The sequence below is a fragment of the Sander vitreus genome, chromosome 24 (assembly GCF_031162955.1).
Source record: "Sander vitreus isolate 19-12246 chromosome 24, sanVit1, whole genome shotgun sequence".
NCBI classification, from domain to species: Eukaryota; Metazoa; Chordata; class Actinopteri; order Perciformes; family Percidae; genus Sander; species Sander vitreus.
The window spans coordinates 3222592-3240054 of NC_135878.1; the positions used below are offsets into that span (position 1 = coordinate 3222592).

Genomic DNA, 17463 nt, shown 5'->3' on the forward strand with positions numbered 1-17463 from the left:
ATATAACTGGGGGTAGGCTATAGGCCTGGCGTTCACTAGCTAGTTGCTAACTTTGTCTCTCTGTTTTGTTTGGTGCTGGGCAGGTATTAGCATCAGGTTACTGTGGGTTTGTAAGAGCTTTATTACTCTAAAGAGCTGTCTCTTGCATTTGGAAACAGTTTTCATAAAAGTGGTTAGACAGTATAAAGCAGTATAAAATCACAACCATTAGCTGGAAGATGCTCAGTAGAGCTGAAGGAAACTACAGTTTTAAGTACTAAGTTGTAATTCTGTGTGGGGTCAGCACTACAAGAGCCTTTTTCACATTAAGCATAGTCATTTGAGCCAGTGTTGATATGAAAATATTGATTAGTGTAGTTTATGGTTTATAGCTCAAAATAGGCAACTTGTTCAAGAGTATTATAATGCACTTAGAAAAGCTCAAGGCCTAAATGTCATCTTTGGCTGAAAAAAAGAGTGTTGAAATCAGAGAGTATGACATTCCCTTTAATATCAACAAACCCAACAAGAATGAATAAGATTTTCCTGGCTAGAGTCTTGAACAGTTTTTTATAGCTGAATCTAGGCTATGTCAGGATTGTGTAATGTGTTTTCTGTGTTTCCCGACTTTTTCTTGGGAACCATAAGGACCTTTTGGCTTTATAAGTAGATACCATGTTGAACTATGTGGAGGTATTTAGTGACAGCATTTTAATGGTTTACTGGAACATTTAACATCTGTGTGTACGTACACATACTTCTTTCTGACAGTGTAGACAAAATAATTAGAATAGTTACTTCTGTCTTGTTATCTTATCAGAGGGATCATATTTCAGCCTGTCCTATAAACAAACTTGTCTGGAGTCCTTGGCCAGGAATTCAACATGGGAGCAAACACAGAACCAGCAATACATTTTATTTAATAGAAGCTGACGTGTTTTACCCCGGTGAATCTTCACCAGATATACTCTTTGAGGCATCACTATGGCTGAAATATTGTTGAGTTGTATTAAAGAAAAACTGCTCTGGAGCTATTTCTTAAGGGGCATTATGTTTTATTCTCAGATTGAATTCCACTCAGTCCCTCCTTAACAGTATATGTGCTTGTGTATCTACTTTCACTTTGCAACAAATCAAGATGCATATCACGGAAAATCCCTATTACTCCATTATTCCAGAACATGTCCCTAGCGTCCTATTTTCTCTTAAAATTTACTTCTTTTTTTAAATGCTGAAATGAAGCATTGGCAAAAAAGTTAATAGAAATAAAAAATTGAATAATCAGACATAAAAGTGCATTTGTATTTTTTATTTATTCCTTCTACATGTAAGTATCTGCTGTAAACTGAGTGGCCTCAATGGACACATGATCCAGCTGAAAGTGACACACATACCTTTGGTCCTCTCTGAATAATGGATCTGCCAGTGGTATAATTGGAGTGATACTGTGTCCTCCAAAGTACTATCAGATGCATATATCATGACCGTTCATTCATCAAGATTGGATTATCCTGGATTGCCTCTCAACTCCTTTGTCTCTAACTCTCCCTCTGTATTGATGTTTCTCTTGTGGCTCTGACTGACTGTTTCAGGCTTGTAACTCTGCTGTCTTTGTTTCTACCCAATCCTGTAACTAAGCTGTCAATCTCTCTCTTCCTCCATCAGCCCCTCATATTCTCCTCTCCCATCATTTGACCCCTGCTTCTCTTTCTCAGCTCACGTATGTACAACAGGGAGGGAATTCTGACTCCAGCTAACAAAGCTGGACTACAAAAGTAACTCATACCATTGCCCTTGACATGGATACTAAACAACTTTAGTTGGTCCCTGGGCCTAATTAGTTAGGATGTACTTATAGTTAGGATGGGTTAAATATAGAGGATACAATACTTGTATGTGTAAATGTACTTGGCAAAAAAAAAAAGGAAGTGTTATTAAATAATTGTATATTATAAAGCCCCAGAAGGGTGAGTATCATACTTTAACTAGGGCTGCACAATAAGAGGAAAATATGTGATACGCGATAACGTTGTTGAATATTGCGATAACGGTATTACTGGCAAAAAATAAAGTTCTGCATTTCTGCTGCTTTCAGTATTCTGCTAAAATACAACAAATACTTCTTGAATTTAAAACAAATGAAAGGAAATCATTCCCAACATACTTTAATTGAACATTGAATATAAAATGCACTATAAAAAGTTTTCTACTGACATTTTCTTACAGCTAACACAAAAAAATCTCAGAGTCTCTATCGCGATATGTTATAGCCTTTGGCAATGTGTGTATTGCGCCAGTTGATATTGCAAAAACAATTAAAAATAAATAAAAACATATATTGTGCAGCCCCTACTTTAAACGTGACAGGATGACAGCTGAAATGTAAGTCACAGAGGAAGCCGAGTTAACGTGTTAATTTCCCTTTTCTTTCCAGGACATAGTGCAGGAAAACACTCCCTCGGAAGCGTTGGTGTGGCTAGTGAAAAATGAACAATATATCCCCCATCATGGATGCAGGACAGGCCAGCAGGGTTAGTTGTTGTGGGCCTTCCTTGATTTGTTCAGGAATAATGAGCTTTCCTACACGCCCCAGATCTGGTGTTGAAGGGAGGATGGGTGAGGCAAAAAGCTGTTAATCTGTTTCCTGAATGCCTGCAGATGTTCACTTATAAGCAGTTGAGCAGAATTGAAATCAGATTGTATTATTGCGAGCCATTAAGTTTGTGGTTTGTTGATGCTGGATTTGCTTCCTCAGTTTGTTTGGGTCCTACAGTCTTTAATGTCTAATATGTGTAAACAATAATATTTAATGATAAATATCAGTGCACACTTAAAAATAAGCATGCTAAGTTTCAGGAATCCACACTTTCCCCATTCTTCCTGCTGATGCCTCAAGTCATATTGCCTGTATCCACTTTTGTCTTCTTAAAAGCTCAGTTTTTTTAGTTTGGCATCTTATAAAAACTTAGCTATGGGTTCTTTACCATGCTGGTAGTGCATCCCACCACACAGCAGCTTCTAGGCATTTCTTGACAGTAGATTTAATTTCAAGCACTTTATATCCTGTTGGGTGGTTTTAATTTATAATAGCGTGTCATATTGTATTAGCGAACATATATTTTGTATGTACAATTTGAATCGTGTAAATGTTAATTATTGTGGTGGAGTAAAAAGTACAATGTTGTTCTAAGTTGTAGTGGAGAAAAAGTATGATATAGCATAAAATTGAAAGGGTCAAGTAAAATACAAGTATGTTTTAGAGGTGTTAAAGAGGACCTTTACAGAAATGTCTCCCTCCTCTTTCCTCCTATTTTCTCTGGCAGCCACACTCTCTTTCTCCTTCCCTTTGTCGTCACTCCGTTGTCCTGTTCTTACATATCTCACTTTGCTTTTCTGAGCCCACATGTGGGTTTACATAGGCTTCTGTGTATGTATGAGTAATTACAGGGCAGGGGAGAGAGGGAAAAAACTTCCCCTGTGAACTTTTCTTTTCTCCTCCTCTTTCCTCCAGCCACTCGGAGTGCCTGCACAACCCAGCGAGCCTCCCAGACAGAGAGGAACCCCAGTAACTCCTGCATCTCCATCTCTATTCCTCACCCTCTCATAACTCCCTCTTTCACTCCCTCACTTCCTCACCCCTCCTGATTCACCTCCACACAATAGACTTCCTCTGCAAGCACCAGCCTGAAGGGGAAAAGGGGGGTGAGATACAGTTTCTCTGCAACAATGGAAATTCAATCAGGAAATGGCGAGGAGGTGGCGAGAGCAGTGTCAGCAACCTCGGGCTTCGTTTCCCATAGTCCCTCTGGGCTTCAGGTAAAGGCATCAGACGATCCTGTGCTCAAAGAGGACCTGCAGGCTGCTAAGAGGATTGAGAGGTTTGACATCCCACTCAATAACCTAAAGAGGATGTTTGAGAAGCCAGCTGTGGCAAACACAGTAAGTAACTACCACTGTATTTTCATTTGTTTTTATTTTTTGGTGTGAACTGTACATTTTTATGCAATGAAATTCCACTTTTCTCCTGATAAATTGAGTGTTAGGTAGCTGCCATGCCCACGTCAGATAGATGGATGGGTTTGATGCAACAAATAGAAAAGCTTTTGGAACCTTTTAAAGAAACTTGGAAATGTGAAGTCAGCAGTGGTGACATCTAGTTTCTGGGTGGTGAAACTGTACACTACATTGTTGTAAGCTGTAGTTTCCCTCTTTGTGCATTGACTCTGTTGAGGGCAATATTGTTTGACCCTACATGTTGACTTATTTTTAGATTTATCTGGGAAGACAAAACAGGATCTTGCTTATCTCTCCATGTGCTGCGATATGATTCACTTGCTGGCAATTTGGGGTTTTCCGTCATTTCTTTGATGGAAAAAAAATGCTTACAGTACAAGTCTCTGTTGCCAGAGAGGAGGGTGGCCTTCTCTCTCCGCGCTTTGTTTTTCCCTCTCAGCTGGCTTCTCTGAGAGGAAAATCTAAGTGTAAGTAAAGCGGGTCATTATCAGAAAACCTCCCATTTACCAAATGTCTGACAGTGAGACTAAAAGGCCCAGATGACTTACTTTTTGCTCCTAATGTGGTTGTGACATCGAATCTAACCTCTCAAAATGTTCCAAGGACAGTGAGCTCTATAGCTCGTGCATGGAAACCTCTCTCTTTTTTTTATAGTATCCAAACTCTTAAAACAAAATCCACACGAGCCAATGCATTATGGGGAATGTGGTTCTCAGTGTGTGCCAGTGCCGACTGATGGTACAGATACACACTGGCTGCATCTGTGCAGTGCCACTGGGTTGCTGATATTCGACACCCTGTTATTTAAGACCTATTTTGGGGGGGCTTTATGGTTAAGTAGGACTTTAAAAATAACCCTGTAATTGGTATGTTGGCTGCTGCTGGAAGCAGCGCAAAGTTTCTCCGTCAGGCCAGAGACAGAGTAGAGAGAACCATGGATATGTTGATCAAATCACATCTGGCTCCTTAGAAGCATTTTACAGATGACTGTGGTAAATGATCCACATCACTAAAGCAAAGGGTCAAAGATAGCATCTGTGAAGGCTAATGTATGCTTATTTAGTCGTCAGACGTTTGTTTGGACTGCTGTGGTATGAGCCATAACAATCTCAAAAGATAAGAGCTCCACTTTGGTTTTATTATAGCTGTTCTACATCCCATTATATCATTAACCATTAGTTATGTTTAAAACTTAAAAGTCTTCGGCTCACCATTAGAAGAATTTTTCTCAGCCTTTTGACAATGTGTCACTGAGCCATGTGTGTGCTTCAGTGTTATCAGTCTTTCTTTGTTGAAAGTGTTTGACCCATTAAAGCAGCTATAGTAAATACTCTCATATTAACAATGGATCAAATGACTGTGTAATGTGACAAACCTACAGATATTTAATAACAGACTCAGCTCTACAGTGTTTAAGCATCTTTCAGCTCATTGTTTTTTTTGGGTTGTTTTTTTGGCACATTTACCAATTTAGTTCACTCATACTGCTATCATCAGCGTTATTTCCAGTCGCAACAGGCAGCTGTAAAAACACACAGTACCCTACCTGCTCAGCACCAAACAGCAGACAGGCACAGTTAGCGACTAGCTGGTGAACATAGTGGAGCTTTTAGCAGCTAAAGAGCCAGATTCTTTTTTTCTTCTTCCTCAGATTAAAAACAGAGCTAAAAGGAGAGTGAATATTGGACTCATATTCATCAGGTGGACACATAATGAATGTTGATGTTGCTGCGTATCTGCTGGATGTGTCACTTAAAAGGGGATAGTATATCAGTGTTGTGTTTACAGCTTGTTTTTGCTGCCCCCAAATGGCCAAATAGTCAATTATTGTAGCTTTAGGTCATCATTTTACAGACTGGGAGTGAAGCAACCAGACATGATATATAAATGTATATCATTGCTAGGCAACGACTGATGCTGTTTTGTTTTTTTACGAATTTTATCTGTATAGTGGTGTTTGTTTCTGTTTAATCTCGCTTTTTAAAAGCTTATGTTTAACATATATTTAGTCTAGAGTCTACTTTACCTATCCAGTATGTATGAGAGTTAAGGCCGTTTTATGGTTCTGCGGAGGCTCCACGCAGAGCTTTCTCCGTAGCCTACATAAGTGGCCTGATGTTTATACTTGTGCGCTGGTGTGTGCGTGGAGCCTGCATGTGTGTGTGTGTGTGTGGGGAGTGTGTTAGAGCGAGGGAGAAGTGAGAGAGTGACGCGATTAGCTTCGGAGCGAGTACCGACTCTAGAGTCATAGTGAGAGAAACAAAGTGTCTCCCCTGTGCTTTCTGACCACGGTGGGAAATCTGGAGCAGGAAAAGTTAACCCTCTCCTTGATTTCATGTTGTTTATGGAGAAGGAGAGCCAGGAAATGAGTCGGGGGAAATGCAACGCTACCGAGCCACGGCCGAGCGATGTGTGTCGCTGCGATGTGTAGTTACATTTTTTGAGAGGTGCAGTCAGGCTACGGCGTAGGGTCCAGCGTAGACGGTCTGCAGGGGTACGCCATTGAGTCGACGCAGAAGCATAAAACGGCCTTTGGTCTCCTCATCCCAGCATTAATTCTGATAATATCATCCTTTTGGGAAAGTGAGAATTTGTTGAATACTTCCCTTTGAATTTTTCCTGTTGACATTGAAAAGCTTATTGACTTTACAATCACTTCCTTCAGATCCACGTCTTGCATTTGTTTTCTTCTACTTTACCCAGGGGAGAGAAGAAGATCCTTTATTTATATTTCTTTTATGACGATATATATATATATATATATATCCAAGTAATTTATAAATGTCTATCATATATATTTTTCTAAGTCGTTTCTAGAGTGATGTCTAAAAAGCCAGCAGCCGAACTGCACTAAGGCAATATTTACATCAAGGCTTTACGTTGCATGTTCTGTTCATTTTGCTAAAGTTCTTAATGAAATGAGAAAATACTCAGTACTTCACTCTGTAGTACACAAAAATAGGCTTTACCATATGGTTATTATTTTTTAATTGAATTGCCAGAAAACGGAAAATATGAAATGACCTTTATCATATAATTTTGCCATATGTGGTAGGCTGGTCAAAAATGTCTGCATGTCACATGCTGGCATCGGACCACATGCTGTATGTTGGCATTGTATCTTGAGTGCTTATTCCTATCTTTTCTTGGAAAAGAATGGAGTTAATGGAGCGTGTGGGCAGTGTTCCCAGATTCCCAGTTAGAGGAGAGGACTACAGCTCTTCAGCCGGCTGGTTATAAAACATGACCTTGTCTCCAACTCATCTGTAAAGCTGAATTTAATATTTGATGATGCTCTGTATTTTTTCTTTCTGTGGCCCCATTTCATTTATTTAAATGGTGCAATGTCATTGGACGGACAGCTGTAACAATGATGTGTGGCCAAAATCCTCAGCGGGAGAGAGGACAGTCCGTGTTTCCAACAACCGCGGATGTGTCGTGATGCAACGGTTTATACTGAGTGCAAAAACTTGTTTTTCTGCTTGTGTAGCAGGCCAATCCTCCAGGGACACTGGCTTGTGCTTACAACATCTGTCTGACCTTCGGGTCATGACTGTGCACACAGGGAACAATACACACATAGTGATGAACACGCATGAGACAGATGAGGTGACACTGTGCCACGGTGTCATTACCCATCATGCAGGGGGCTAGAATTCTCAGAAGCACACATACATGCTCACACGGTGCAGTGCCAGTAATTAACATGCATGCACAAAAATAGGCCGCAATGGTGAACGTTCAGGCATAAATTATTAGTTACATAACTTAAATGACCTGACATGGTATTCATTCATGTTGTGATGGGCGCTGTTGGCCAGTGGGTGGCAGCGTAGCATCTGTGAGATTTAGAGAGTGTCAAAAACGGCCACTATAAACCAAAAGTCTATGAAAAGGAGGATCAATGTTGTGCTCTTAATCAGGAGTTTATCACGGTGAGCCGATTACTAATCACCTGGTGTTAATTGGGTTCATTTCTAAAGCCTGAAGGTGTCTTAAACTGTCTTTTCTCTTGTGTGTGAGGCAGTCGGATTATCAGGATTTGCGTAAAATCTAATTCTGATGTGTTTGGTAAATTTAACACAACATCAAATCATTTAAAAGGATTTCATACTATGGGATAAAGCGCGTCACACATGGCTAACAGGATAACATGGTTAAGTAGGGAGACGGGAACTTTTTTAGGCGGAGCACATCTCGTGTGCACTTTGACTCCGAATGAGGTGTCGACATAAATTCAGACGGTGGCACTAGAGGTTTGGAATGTTGCCTTGGTTTATTTTCATAACTTGTATCATCACTGTCCATAACTCACTCTTGTTTTTTTATCTGTCACTCAATAGACTGAACATATACTTGTCATTTTCTTCTTGTAAGTGCATTTTCTCTATAGAGCTTTCATATTATTCTCTCAACAAAAGGCTAAGAAGGCAGTATTCAATTTAAAAGACACCAAAGAAAGTAGTTCCTTTCTATAACTTTTTTTTTTTCAGTCACCTTTCTCCAGCTTTTAAGCAAAGAGTGACTCACTTTTGCCATGTTGGAAAATCTCACTTTAAAGTGTCAAATGACATGCTGAAAAAAGAGAATGACAGCCTTTTGGCTAAGAAAAAAACTATGTGTATATCTATATATATATAAAAGAAAATCAATCAATATGTACCACTGTTCCTAAACGCAGTTCATTAAACGTTAAATAAACCAAAAGCCACAATGTGTCTGCAAAGAAATTGATCCAGACTTGATGAGGACACGGGTGTCCTCATCAAGTCCATTGAGCTCGTAAAAATTCCATTAACTTTTACCAGGCATCTCTTTCGTCTCACTTTCACAGATTCAAATCTTTTAATGGAGCTGGCAGAGGAGCCGCGTGGGTGACGCATTGCTGCTCTGTTGTGTGATGATGACTTGTTGCTCGCTGCCTTGGCTCTGAGAATAGTTGCACTGTGACGATGTCTGCCAAAACACATCTCAGAAACTCCCTGCTTCATTTGAACCATTCAGATGACTCATTTGCCTACATGGCATTTGCTTTGTTTATGGATTTGTCTTATTAAAACATGCGTAATAGTCTCCTCTGTGTAGCTGTCAATACTTGTTAAGGCAGCTCTTTTTTTTACCAGAGGTATCGTGGTAACATGTGCATATTCATTTTAACGTACGTATGTTAATCCATTCCCCATAGCTCGGTAATGAATGCATATCTGCGGGCCTTTTTCCATACAGATTGTTGTGTGACTCTTTTCTCTAACGTGGTTTGACACCCACACACCCACACCCCCCACCACCACCCCCTACAAGAGCATATGTGTTCAACATTTAGCCAAGGACCTCAAGGCTTGCTTTTTCAATCATTTATTATGGCACTATGTATCAAAGCTCAATCATTAAAACCTATAAATAAAAGTACTTTCTTTTAAGTTGTCAATGTTCATCCAGGGCTTTTCTTTTTGTAAATATTTCAGAAAGTGCTTCATTGAGAAGCTGTGTGCCTTTGTTGACCTTGATCTAATAATTTAGCAGATTGCATAGTAACATTTCTGCTGTCAGTTTCTCTGCATTGTTGGTAGAAATAGGCCCTGGTTGTCTCATTATATATATAATCTGTTAGAGACGATGGAAATCATGGTGCCGTGTTAGCATTAAAGAGGCGCTATGCAGTTTTGGCCATTTCTTCGCTGTTTTCTCGCTTTTTGCTCGCAGGTTTCTCTATAGAGCTCCCCCTACAGCTTCGGAATAGATATTTGGCAGCTCTTATGTTTACTTGCGTCTGAGTCCTCGCTCGGTCAGTCAGTCTTCCTCTTTCTCTGTTCCTCCAACAATGCTTTCCTAGCTTTCTACTTCTTTTTTGCCGGCTCAGCCATGACGATAGTGTGAAGAACTCCATCGCTACCTTGTTAGCCGGTTCCTGAATGGGTGTATGTGTGCAGTGCCATGAAGCAATTTGTTACATCGCGAGACCTGATATCACGTGATACTTCCTGACGTGAGGCCGGCGACTCGCCAGCCGAAAGTTGCAAGGGTGGTTTTTCAGCTCACAGGTGCTAGGGGGGAGCGAGACGACCACCATTCAACTCCAAAAAAGTCACATAACCATTCCAATGGCTCCGAAGCTGTTAAGGTAAATTAGGCTAAAAGAAACGGCATGGTTCCTTTTAAGAGGTGGAAGCGGCCAGTGGTGGAATGTTACTAAGTACATTTACTTAATACTGTACTTAAGTACAAATGTTTAGGTACTTGTACTTTACTTGAGTCTTTTCTTTTCATGGCACTTTCTACTTGTACTCCTCTACATCTTTACTGTAGTTACTGGTTACTTTATAAATTAAGATTTTTTGCAAAACACATGTAGTTTATACAATCTGATGTTTTTTTATAAATTAAACTACCCAACAATATAACTTATTGTTTAGCTGATTAACTGATTTAGTTGATTGACATTGTTTCTAAAATGTGAGGATTTTTCTGCATCGAGTACTTTTACTTTTAATACAGTAAGTACATTTTTGTGATGATACTTAGATACTTTTACTTAAGTAACATTTTCAATGCAGGACGTTTACTTGCAAACAAGTATTTTTACAGTGTGGTATTAGTACTTTTACTTAAGTAAATGATCTCAATACTTCTTCCGCCACTGGAAGCGGCAAACAAAAGCTTCTCCATCTTTAAAACATTTGGCAGGGTTTTAAACATCAGACAGGAAGTACACGATTTGAATTTTAGTTTGGTTTGTCATTCCTCTCGATTTGTTGATGAGTCCACCTTTGATGCAGTAGTTTCTCCAGGTTTAATGAAAAAAGGCCACGCTTGTCTTCATGTGTACATAGGCACAGCGTGCCTTGAATTAAATGCTGACGTCAGCATGCTAACACGCTAATGCCTTGCAGGAATAATGTTGACCATGTTCTTCATGTCAGTTCAGTGCTAACTAATGAGTACTGAGGAACAAGTACAGCTGAGTCTAATGGGAATGTCATTTAGTTTTGCAGTTATTTGGTCATAAACCAAAATATTGGACACATTTATGATCATCAAAGTTATTATGAGTATTCCTGTGAGGAACATGAATGTTTGAATGTAAGTTTGGTAACGCTTTATTTTTAGTTTCTTATAATTTCTTAGGACCTTTTTGAAAACCCAGTTTTATTAGTTGTTTTGAGTTCATTACGAAAGGAATTTCATTTCAAAACAACAACTTTATTCTTATATCTTATATATCTTATATATGTTGAATCCTTGCCTGTAGACAAATTTCACATGTTTACATCTTTGGCTGACCTGCTGTCCACTGACTATAAGGGACGTTATCCTGGCAAATAATTGGAATCAATTGTATACAGTATGTATATTATATATTGTATTTTGGTAATAAAATGTCCTTTATAGTTGGTTTCAAAATACATGGTTATTAAAAAAAAATTTAAAAAATATCCCTGGGAATTATAAGGAAATTACACACCTGTAAACTAAAGCCCACATTTCATATTTCATGGCAATCCATCCAACAGTTGTGGAGACATTTCACTTCAAGCCGTAAACCTTAAACCTCCACCTTGTGGTGGTACTAAAAGAAAAGTCAGGGGATTATCAACGTATTCATCCTCTAGGAATCTGAATGCATAACATGTCATGGCCATCCATCCAATAGCTGCTGAGACATTTCAGTCTGGTACAAAGTCATAGCAGTAGAACCGGTATGCTGAGGTGACGTGATGTTTGTCCACTTGCATGAGCTTGTGTTACACATTTGCACAGTTATAGACTTAAATCCTCAGAATATCGACTAGGCATGCAGTGTGTCAGCCGATGTCAGTGTCCATGATTCAGTGTATATTTGGAGAGGCTGAAAACAGAGCCGGATCCCAAACCACTTTAGAGTGGTCATGTATAAATAGTAGTGCCTGGACGATGTTGGCATCGCTCACTGAACATTAAGAGAGCACGTAGCCTGATGAAAGAGACTGAAATCTGATTTACATTCAGTGAGCATAGGACCATATTGTGAAAGAGCAGACTAGGAGAGTGGATGGGAGGGGAAGGCAGAGAACACAGAGGATGAAGATGGATAGGGAGCGATGGAGATTCAGAGCGAATCAGCCGTTATGAGAGGGAATCGAAATGAAAAGCGAGCTCATATTTTAGCAAGTAAAGCAGGTTAGAGTCTGATTAACAAATTATACTCATGTTTCAATAATTACAGGCCTCATCTGGACCCACCTCAGGGCTGGACAAACTGACCCTTTGCTCAATTTACTCTTTTCCCCACAACTTTCTTTCCCTGGAGCCAAGCACCCACATAGCACAGAGATTTCAGCCCCCGTTAAGAACACTGATACGCAGGAGAGAAAGGCCCAGAATACAGAATGAGGAGCTCTAAACGCAGACTATGACCACCGTTATATACACAACATGAGCAGGATCCTATATTCAGTGACCATATAATATTCTTTATATATTTAATAGGTTCAGAAAACTTTTATCCAAGTCCATGTTCATAGGCTTGTAACAATTATGAAATCATTGTCTAATCGCAGTTAGTTTTACATAATCACAGTTTCTTTGTTTAACCGCAATTATTTGCTTACATAAGCTAAGGTCACATAGCAGTGATATAACCAAAAGATGTAGCCTTGAATTCATTCAAAACTTTCATTTGTTTGGAAAAGTAATAAATAAATAAATATTTTCAAATTTGACTGAAAGACACAATTATATTGTAAATCGCAAGTATTTCAAAATTTGGAATTGTTACAAGCCTACATGTTCACGAGTTAACTTATTTAGTGAATGCTGTGTATGTCACCATGAATGTACGGATGTTCTTATAAAAGTTGACTTGCAGTATGTCATCATAATGAAGCAAATGCTACAATATGTCAATGTAAATTGCCCTCCACATCAGTAACCATACATATGTAACAAACATTTATATATCTCAGATGGATGTGAAACACAGAAATGTCTACTAATATAAGTTTGTTGCGTAAATCTACATATAAGGGAGGAGCACACCTTCAGCTTGCATTAATGGCCTGCTAGTTTTCCTGTTCATTTTTTCAGCAGTCAATACACACAGGGAGTTTCTGCAGCCAAACTCCAAAATCACTGGACGTCTGTTAAGCTTTAATTTATCTGCTCACTAGATCTGGGTCATTTTTGTCATTTGCAAATGGGCCCAGTTGGGCAAGCTAATTTACTCTCCTCTCCTATAACAGCTTCCATCCCGCGAGTGTTGCCGAGCAAAACACTTAACCCTGTAGAAAAGCATGAAGCACTCAAACCCTTGCTACAAACGTTTGGAAGTTTGGCACCAAATGGATGTTACAGAAAAACACTGTTTTGTATGGTTGGTGAGTGATTAGACAGATATTCTCTTTTTACTGTCAAGGCCTTTTCAAAGCTTGGTGATGTAGTGACTACTAGCAGGATTACCCACACCTGCTCCTATAGTGCAGTATTTTTAGTATGTTGCACCATGGTGATTGTACTAAGATTTAATGTTCATGTATGTGTTTATTAAGCTGGGGAAAAAAATGGAAATACATATCCATGTTGCCACTATACTGGACTACCCCCTGGTGTTCCTGTAGCAAAGCTACCCCATGAGGAGTGCTTATGCTAAAAATAGCAGCAGGTTTAGTCATAATAACCTCCAACTGCTCCAGTGAGGCTGCTAAGAGGCCAGCCAAAGACAGCTGTGTTTGTATTGGGCGGATCCTAGGTGTAAATGTGTGGGGATCAAACCGCTGAGTATGTGAAGGTGAAGTCTATCGTCTATATATAGTTAACTTAAGTATACAAGTTTGTCTGTGTGAGGTTTTAATTTAAAATCTGTGTTGAATTTCCACTGCCAATTCAATTCATGCCTATTGAATCACAGCAGTTAGTGGATATACTCACGGAGGCAAAATAAATTGGCTAGAAGTTTACCCATCGAGTTCATCTTTTGTGAACTTTGACCCCACAAATCTTCCTGGATTGAGAGCTGGAGATATCAAAGCCATCGAATATTGTTGCACCATCCACTTTTATTTAAGTCTTTATTTAGTCGTTTGAATAATCTGTGTAAACATGTTGTCCCGTTAGCAACTAAGCTTAGCATACGAGCAGACAGATTTGCTTGTTAGCTCGTGGAGTAAACAAAACAGTCGAGAGAAAAATGGAGATAATCTCTGAGAGCTATTTTGTGACTGATAGCACTAGCCCAGCTGGCTAGTGAGTTAGCTGGTGAGTTACAGTATTTCACCAACTACAGTAGCCCTGCGCATAAAGTTCCTGCGTCACCAAGCAATTTCTGGTATGACTATGCCTATATACAGCACCTGAGACAATATATTCATTTAAACAATATTTTACAGAGATTTTACCTCTCAGAATAAAAAATAGCGAGGACAAGCCACTCCACTGTTTGTCAAGCAGACACAGGGAGAAGGGTTTTGACAGAACAGAGCCACAAATACAGCTGAGGGAAAACTCTGACTAAATGTTGCATCATGTACACAAAGAAACAGCAAATAGTATATTTCATAAGACATGGGATGAGAACATTTTTATGTTTCAAAAAACTACCAGTGGAGTGGAAAATGCAGCACAAGCTGTGACCGGCAATAGTATGAAAATATACCTTGTGTTGCAGCACTGTTTGTCTGTTACGATAAGTGTGAATCACATATCCCTGTGGGCTTTGTTATTGTATGTATGTCCTTTGTTTAATCCGCCTGTCTCTCTTCTCTGTTGCTACTGTCCGCCTCCTAGCTTTTCACTGCGACTCTGTCTGGCCTTTAGTTAATCCGTTCTGTCCCAGCTGGACTGAATCTCAAATCACTGTTACAAACCAGACTCTCCCTTCGACAGTCACCTTCTCTACCTGTCTACAACTCTCTTTCTGTTGTTCATCAGATTTGTTTTTCCTGTCTGACTTTTCCATGCCCTATACCATGCCCTCTCTGTCTGTCCATGTACTGTACTTTGACACTCTTTTCTGTCTTATTTTCTGGCCTGTGGCTAATATATCTCTTTTTCTCCCTTTCTGTTTCTGAACCATGTCTCTTTTTGGCGCCCTTGTTTACCCACGAGTGCTTAAAATATTGATGTGCCTCCGTTTAGTCGTAATGAGGACAGTCGATAGAGGATTGAAAACCAAAAAAAAATTGTTTTCATACTTCTACTGGATTGCAAAAGGGAATGCTCATGGCACCCTTAGCAAACTAAAACACTGGCAAAGAGAAAGCAGCTGCCAGAGTCGACAGAGAGAGAGAGAGAGGGAGGGAGCGAGGGAGTGGAAAGAAGGATGGCATGACAGCCGGGAAGACCTTCAAATGAACAATGCACACAATTACACAATTGCACAACACCAACAAAGAAGGGGTGATAGAAGAAGGCAACCAATTAGCCTCAAGATCCAAATTGAGGCATTATGAGACTATGTATGGTTGCGCTGCTTTTTGTGCATGTTTTTACCTCGTCTGACAAATGGAATAGCACAGAAAAATAATCGCAATTAGTGGCTGTTTTTCTTTTACTGTTTCAGTATTTCAGGCTGCTTATTTTCTTCACATTCTTACTGATGAAAACAGGTTCTCCACACTTCTTCCAACAATGTGCAGCTGATTCAAGTGCTTCTCATCATGGACAGCAACTTCAGAAAGAAAGAAAGGACTTGAGTACACTGACTGATTTGCATCCTTTATTGGTGGAAACAGCCTATCAATTCGACACTACTGGGTCTTCAGTCAAAATGGACAACCTAGAACTCAACTAAGATATGATTTTTTAAAGGCCTTCTTTTGTCCTACAAAAACCCGACCGCAAAGACATTTTAGAACATATACAACGTGTGTGCTGCTGCAGATTTGCTGCTGTATTTTTAGCCATGCTAGCAGCATGGCTCTAGGGATGGTGATGTTGGTCTGGTGGTCGGCCGGCCACTTTGGTCCAGGCTGAAATATTTGCACAGACGCTCATTGTCTCCAGAGGATACGTCCTACTGACTTTGGTGATTTTCTAGCGACACCAGCAGGTCAATGTTGAGTTCCAGTGAAATATCTCAACATCTACTTGAAATGATTGGCACAGCATTTGGTACAATCACCAATCACTCCAATAGGATGTATCCTAATGATTTTGTTGATTTGTTGACTTTTCATCTACTGCCACCATCAGGTCCAAATTTTGATTTGTGAAATACTTTTATTGGCAAATACCTGCAAAGGCTTAATCAGCCTCAGCTCTCTCTTGCTCTCTTCAGCAGGGGCCCCACAATATGATTTTTCCAGCATATTATGCTCATTTCAGGTTCATAATTGTATTTTGAGATTGTACAAGAATAGGTTTACATGGTTTAATTTTAAAAAAAAAAACCATATATTTGTTGTACTGCACATTGCTGCAGCTCCTCTTTTCACCCTGTGTCAGGTCTCTGTTTTGGCTACAGAACGAGGCATTGCACTTCTATCCCATCTTTGTTGGGAGGTGCACATGCCCAATACCTAGGTAAGGATCACATCAGCTAGCTGTTTGTTTCTACAACTTCAGTTAGTACAAGGCAGGATTAGCTGGGAGACTTCTTCTAAACGAGGGCACACTTCCAACTTTGCGTGGAATACCTACAGAACAGGGACATGTAAGTAGTCTTTTGTAGATTATGGTGAACTAGTGTGTTGTAGCAGTGTTTTGCCACTGATGTAGAAAACTCTGCCGATTTTGAACAGCTCACCCCGAGACTAAAGGCAGAAGACATTCAGAAACCGTATCTCACTCAAAACAGCATGGATGTTTTTTGTTTTTTTTCAAGTTTGTATGCGTGTGGAAGCACCAGAGACACAAAATCACACCCCAAATCCCAGAAAAAGTGTTTTTTTCATAATATGGGCACTTTAAATGATGTCCCCAAAGGAAAACTTTGTATTTTTTTACACTGATGGTCTCCCCTGCTGACCTCGCCAGAAAAAAACCCTCAACTGCACCATCTAGTGGACTGAAAAACCAATTGATTTTATTTTTCTAGTACCCAAAAGTTAAATTCTCGTGCAAATTATATATTAAGAGAAAGAAAATATTGCGATACTATGCTGAATCAATTCTTCCCCCGCCCTTACTAATTAGAACATATTAGCATGCTAACAAACTAAACTAAGAAGGTAAACATGATGAACGTTTTATCTGCTAAACATCAGCATGTTAGCATTGTGAGCATGTTAGCATGCTGACATGAACAGGTTCCTCGAGCACTGCTAAAGGCAGCAGTCCTTTCCCCCCCCCCTCTGATGTTTATGTCATTCCTGGTTTGTCTGCACAGTATAGTGGGAGGTACAAAGCTTTGGTTTCATTTGCTGCCACTCACTCCTGTAGCTACAACACGCAAAGCAACTTCCACAGTGATAGGTGATCCATCACCATAAACATGGAGAGTAAAGGGACACTTTTAAATTAAATTATTATTTCATTACACCCAAATTGAATGGCTTA

At 39.6% G+C, this 17463-nt stretch overlaps 1 protein-coding gene across 1 annotated transcript in view; it reads left to right on the top strand.

Annotated features, from left to right (window-relative positions):
- Positions 1 to 3385: 3385 nt before the first annotated feature.
- xirp2a (xin actin binding repeat containing 2a) overlaps positions 3386 to 17463 on the top strand; it is a 50228-nt gene continuing 36150 nt past the window's right edge. The window contains exon 1 of the mRNA XM_078243821.1: positions 3386 to 3918. Within this exon, the coding sequence (XP_078099947.1) occupies positions 3706 to 3918 (213 nt within the window). The 5' untranslated portion in view covers positions 3386 to 3705. The remainder of the gene's footprint in view (positions 3919 to 17463) is intronic.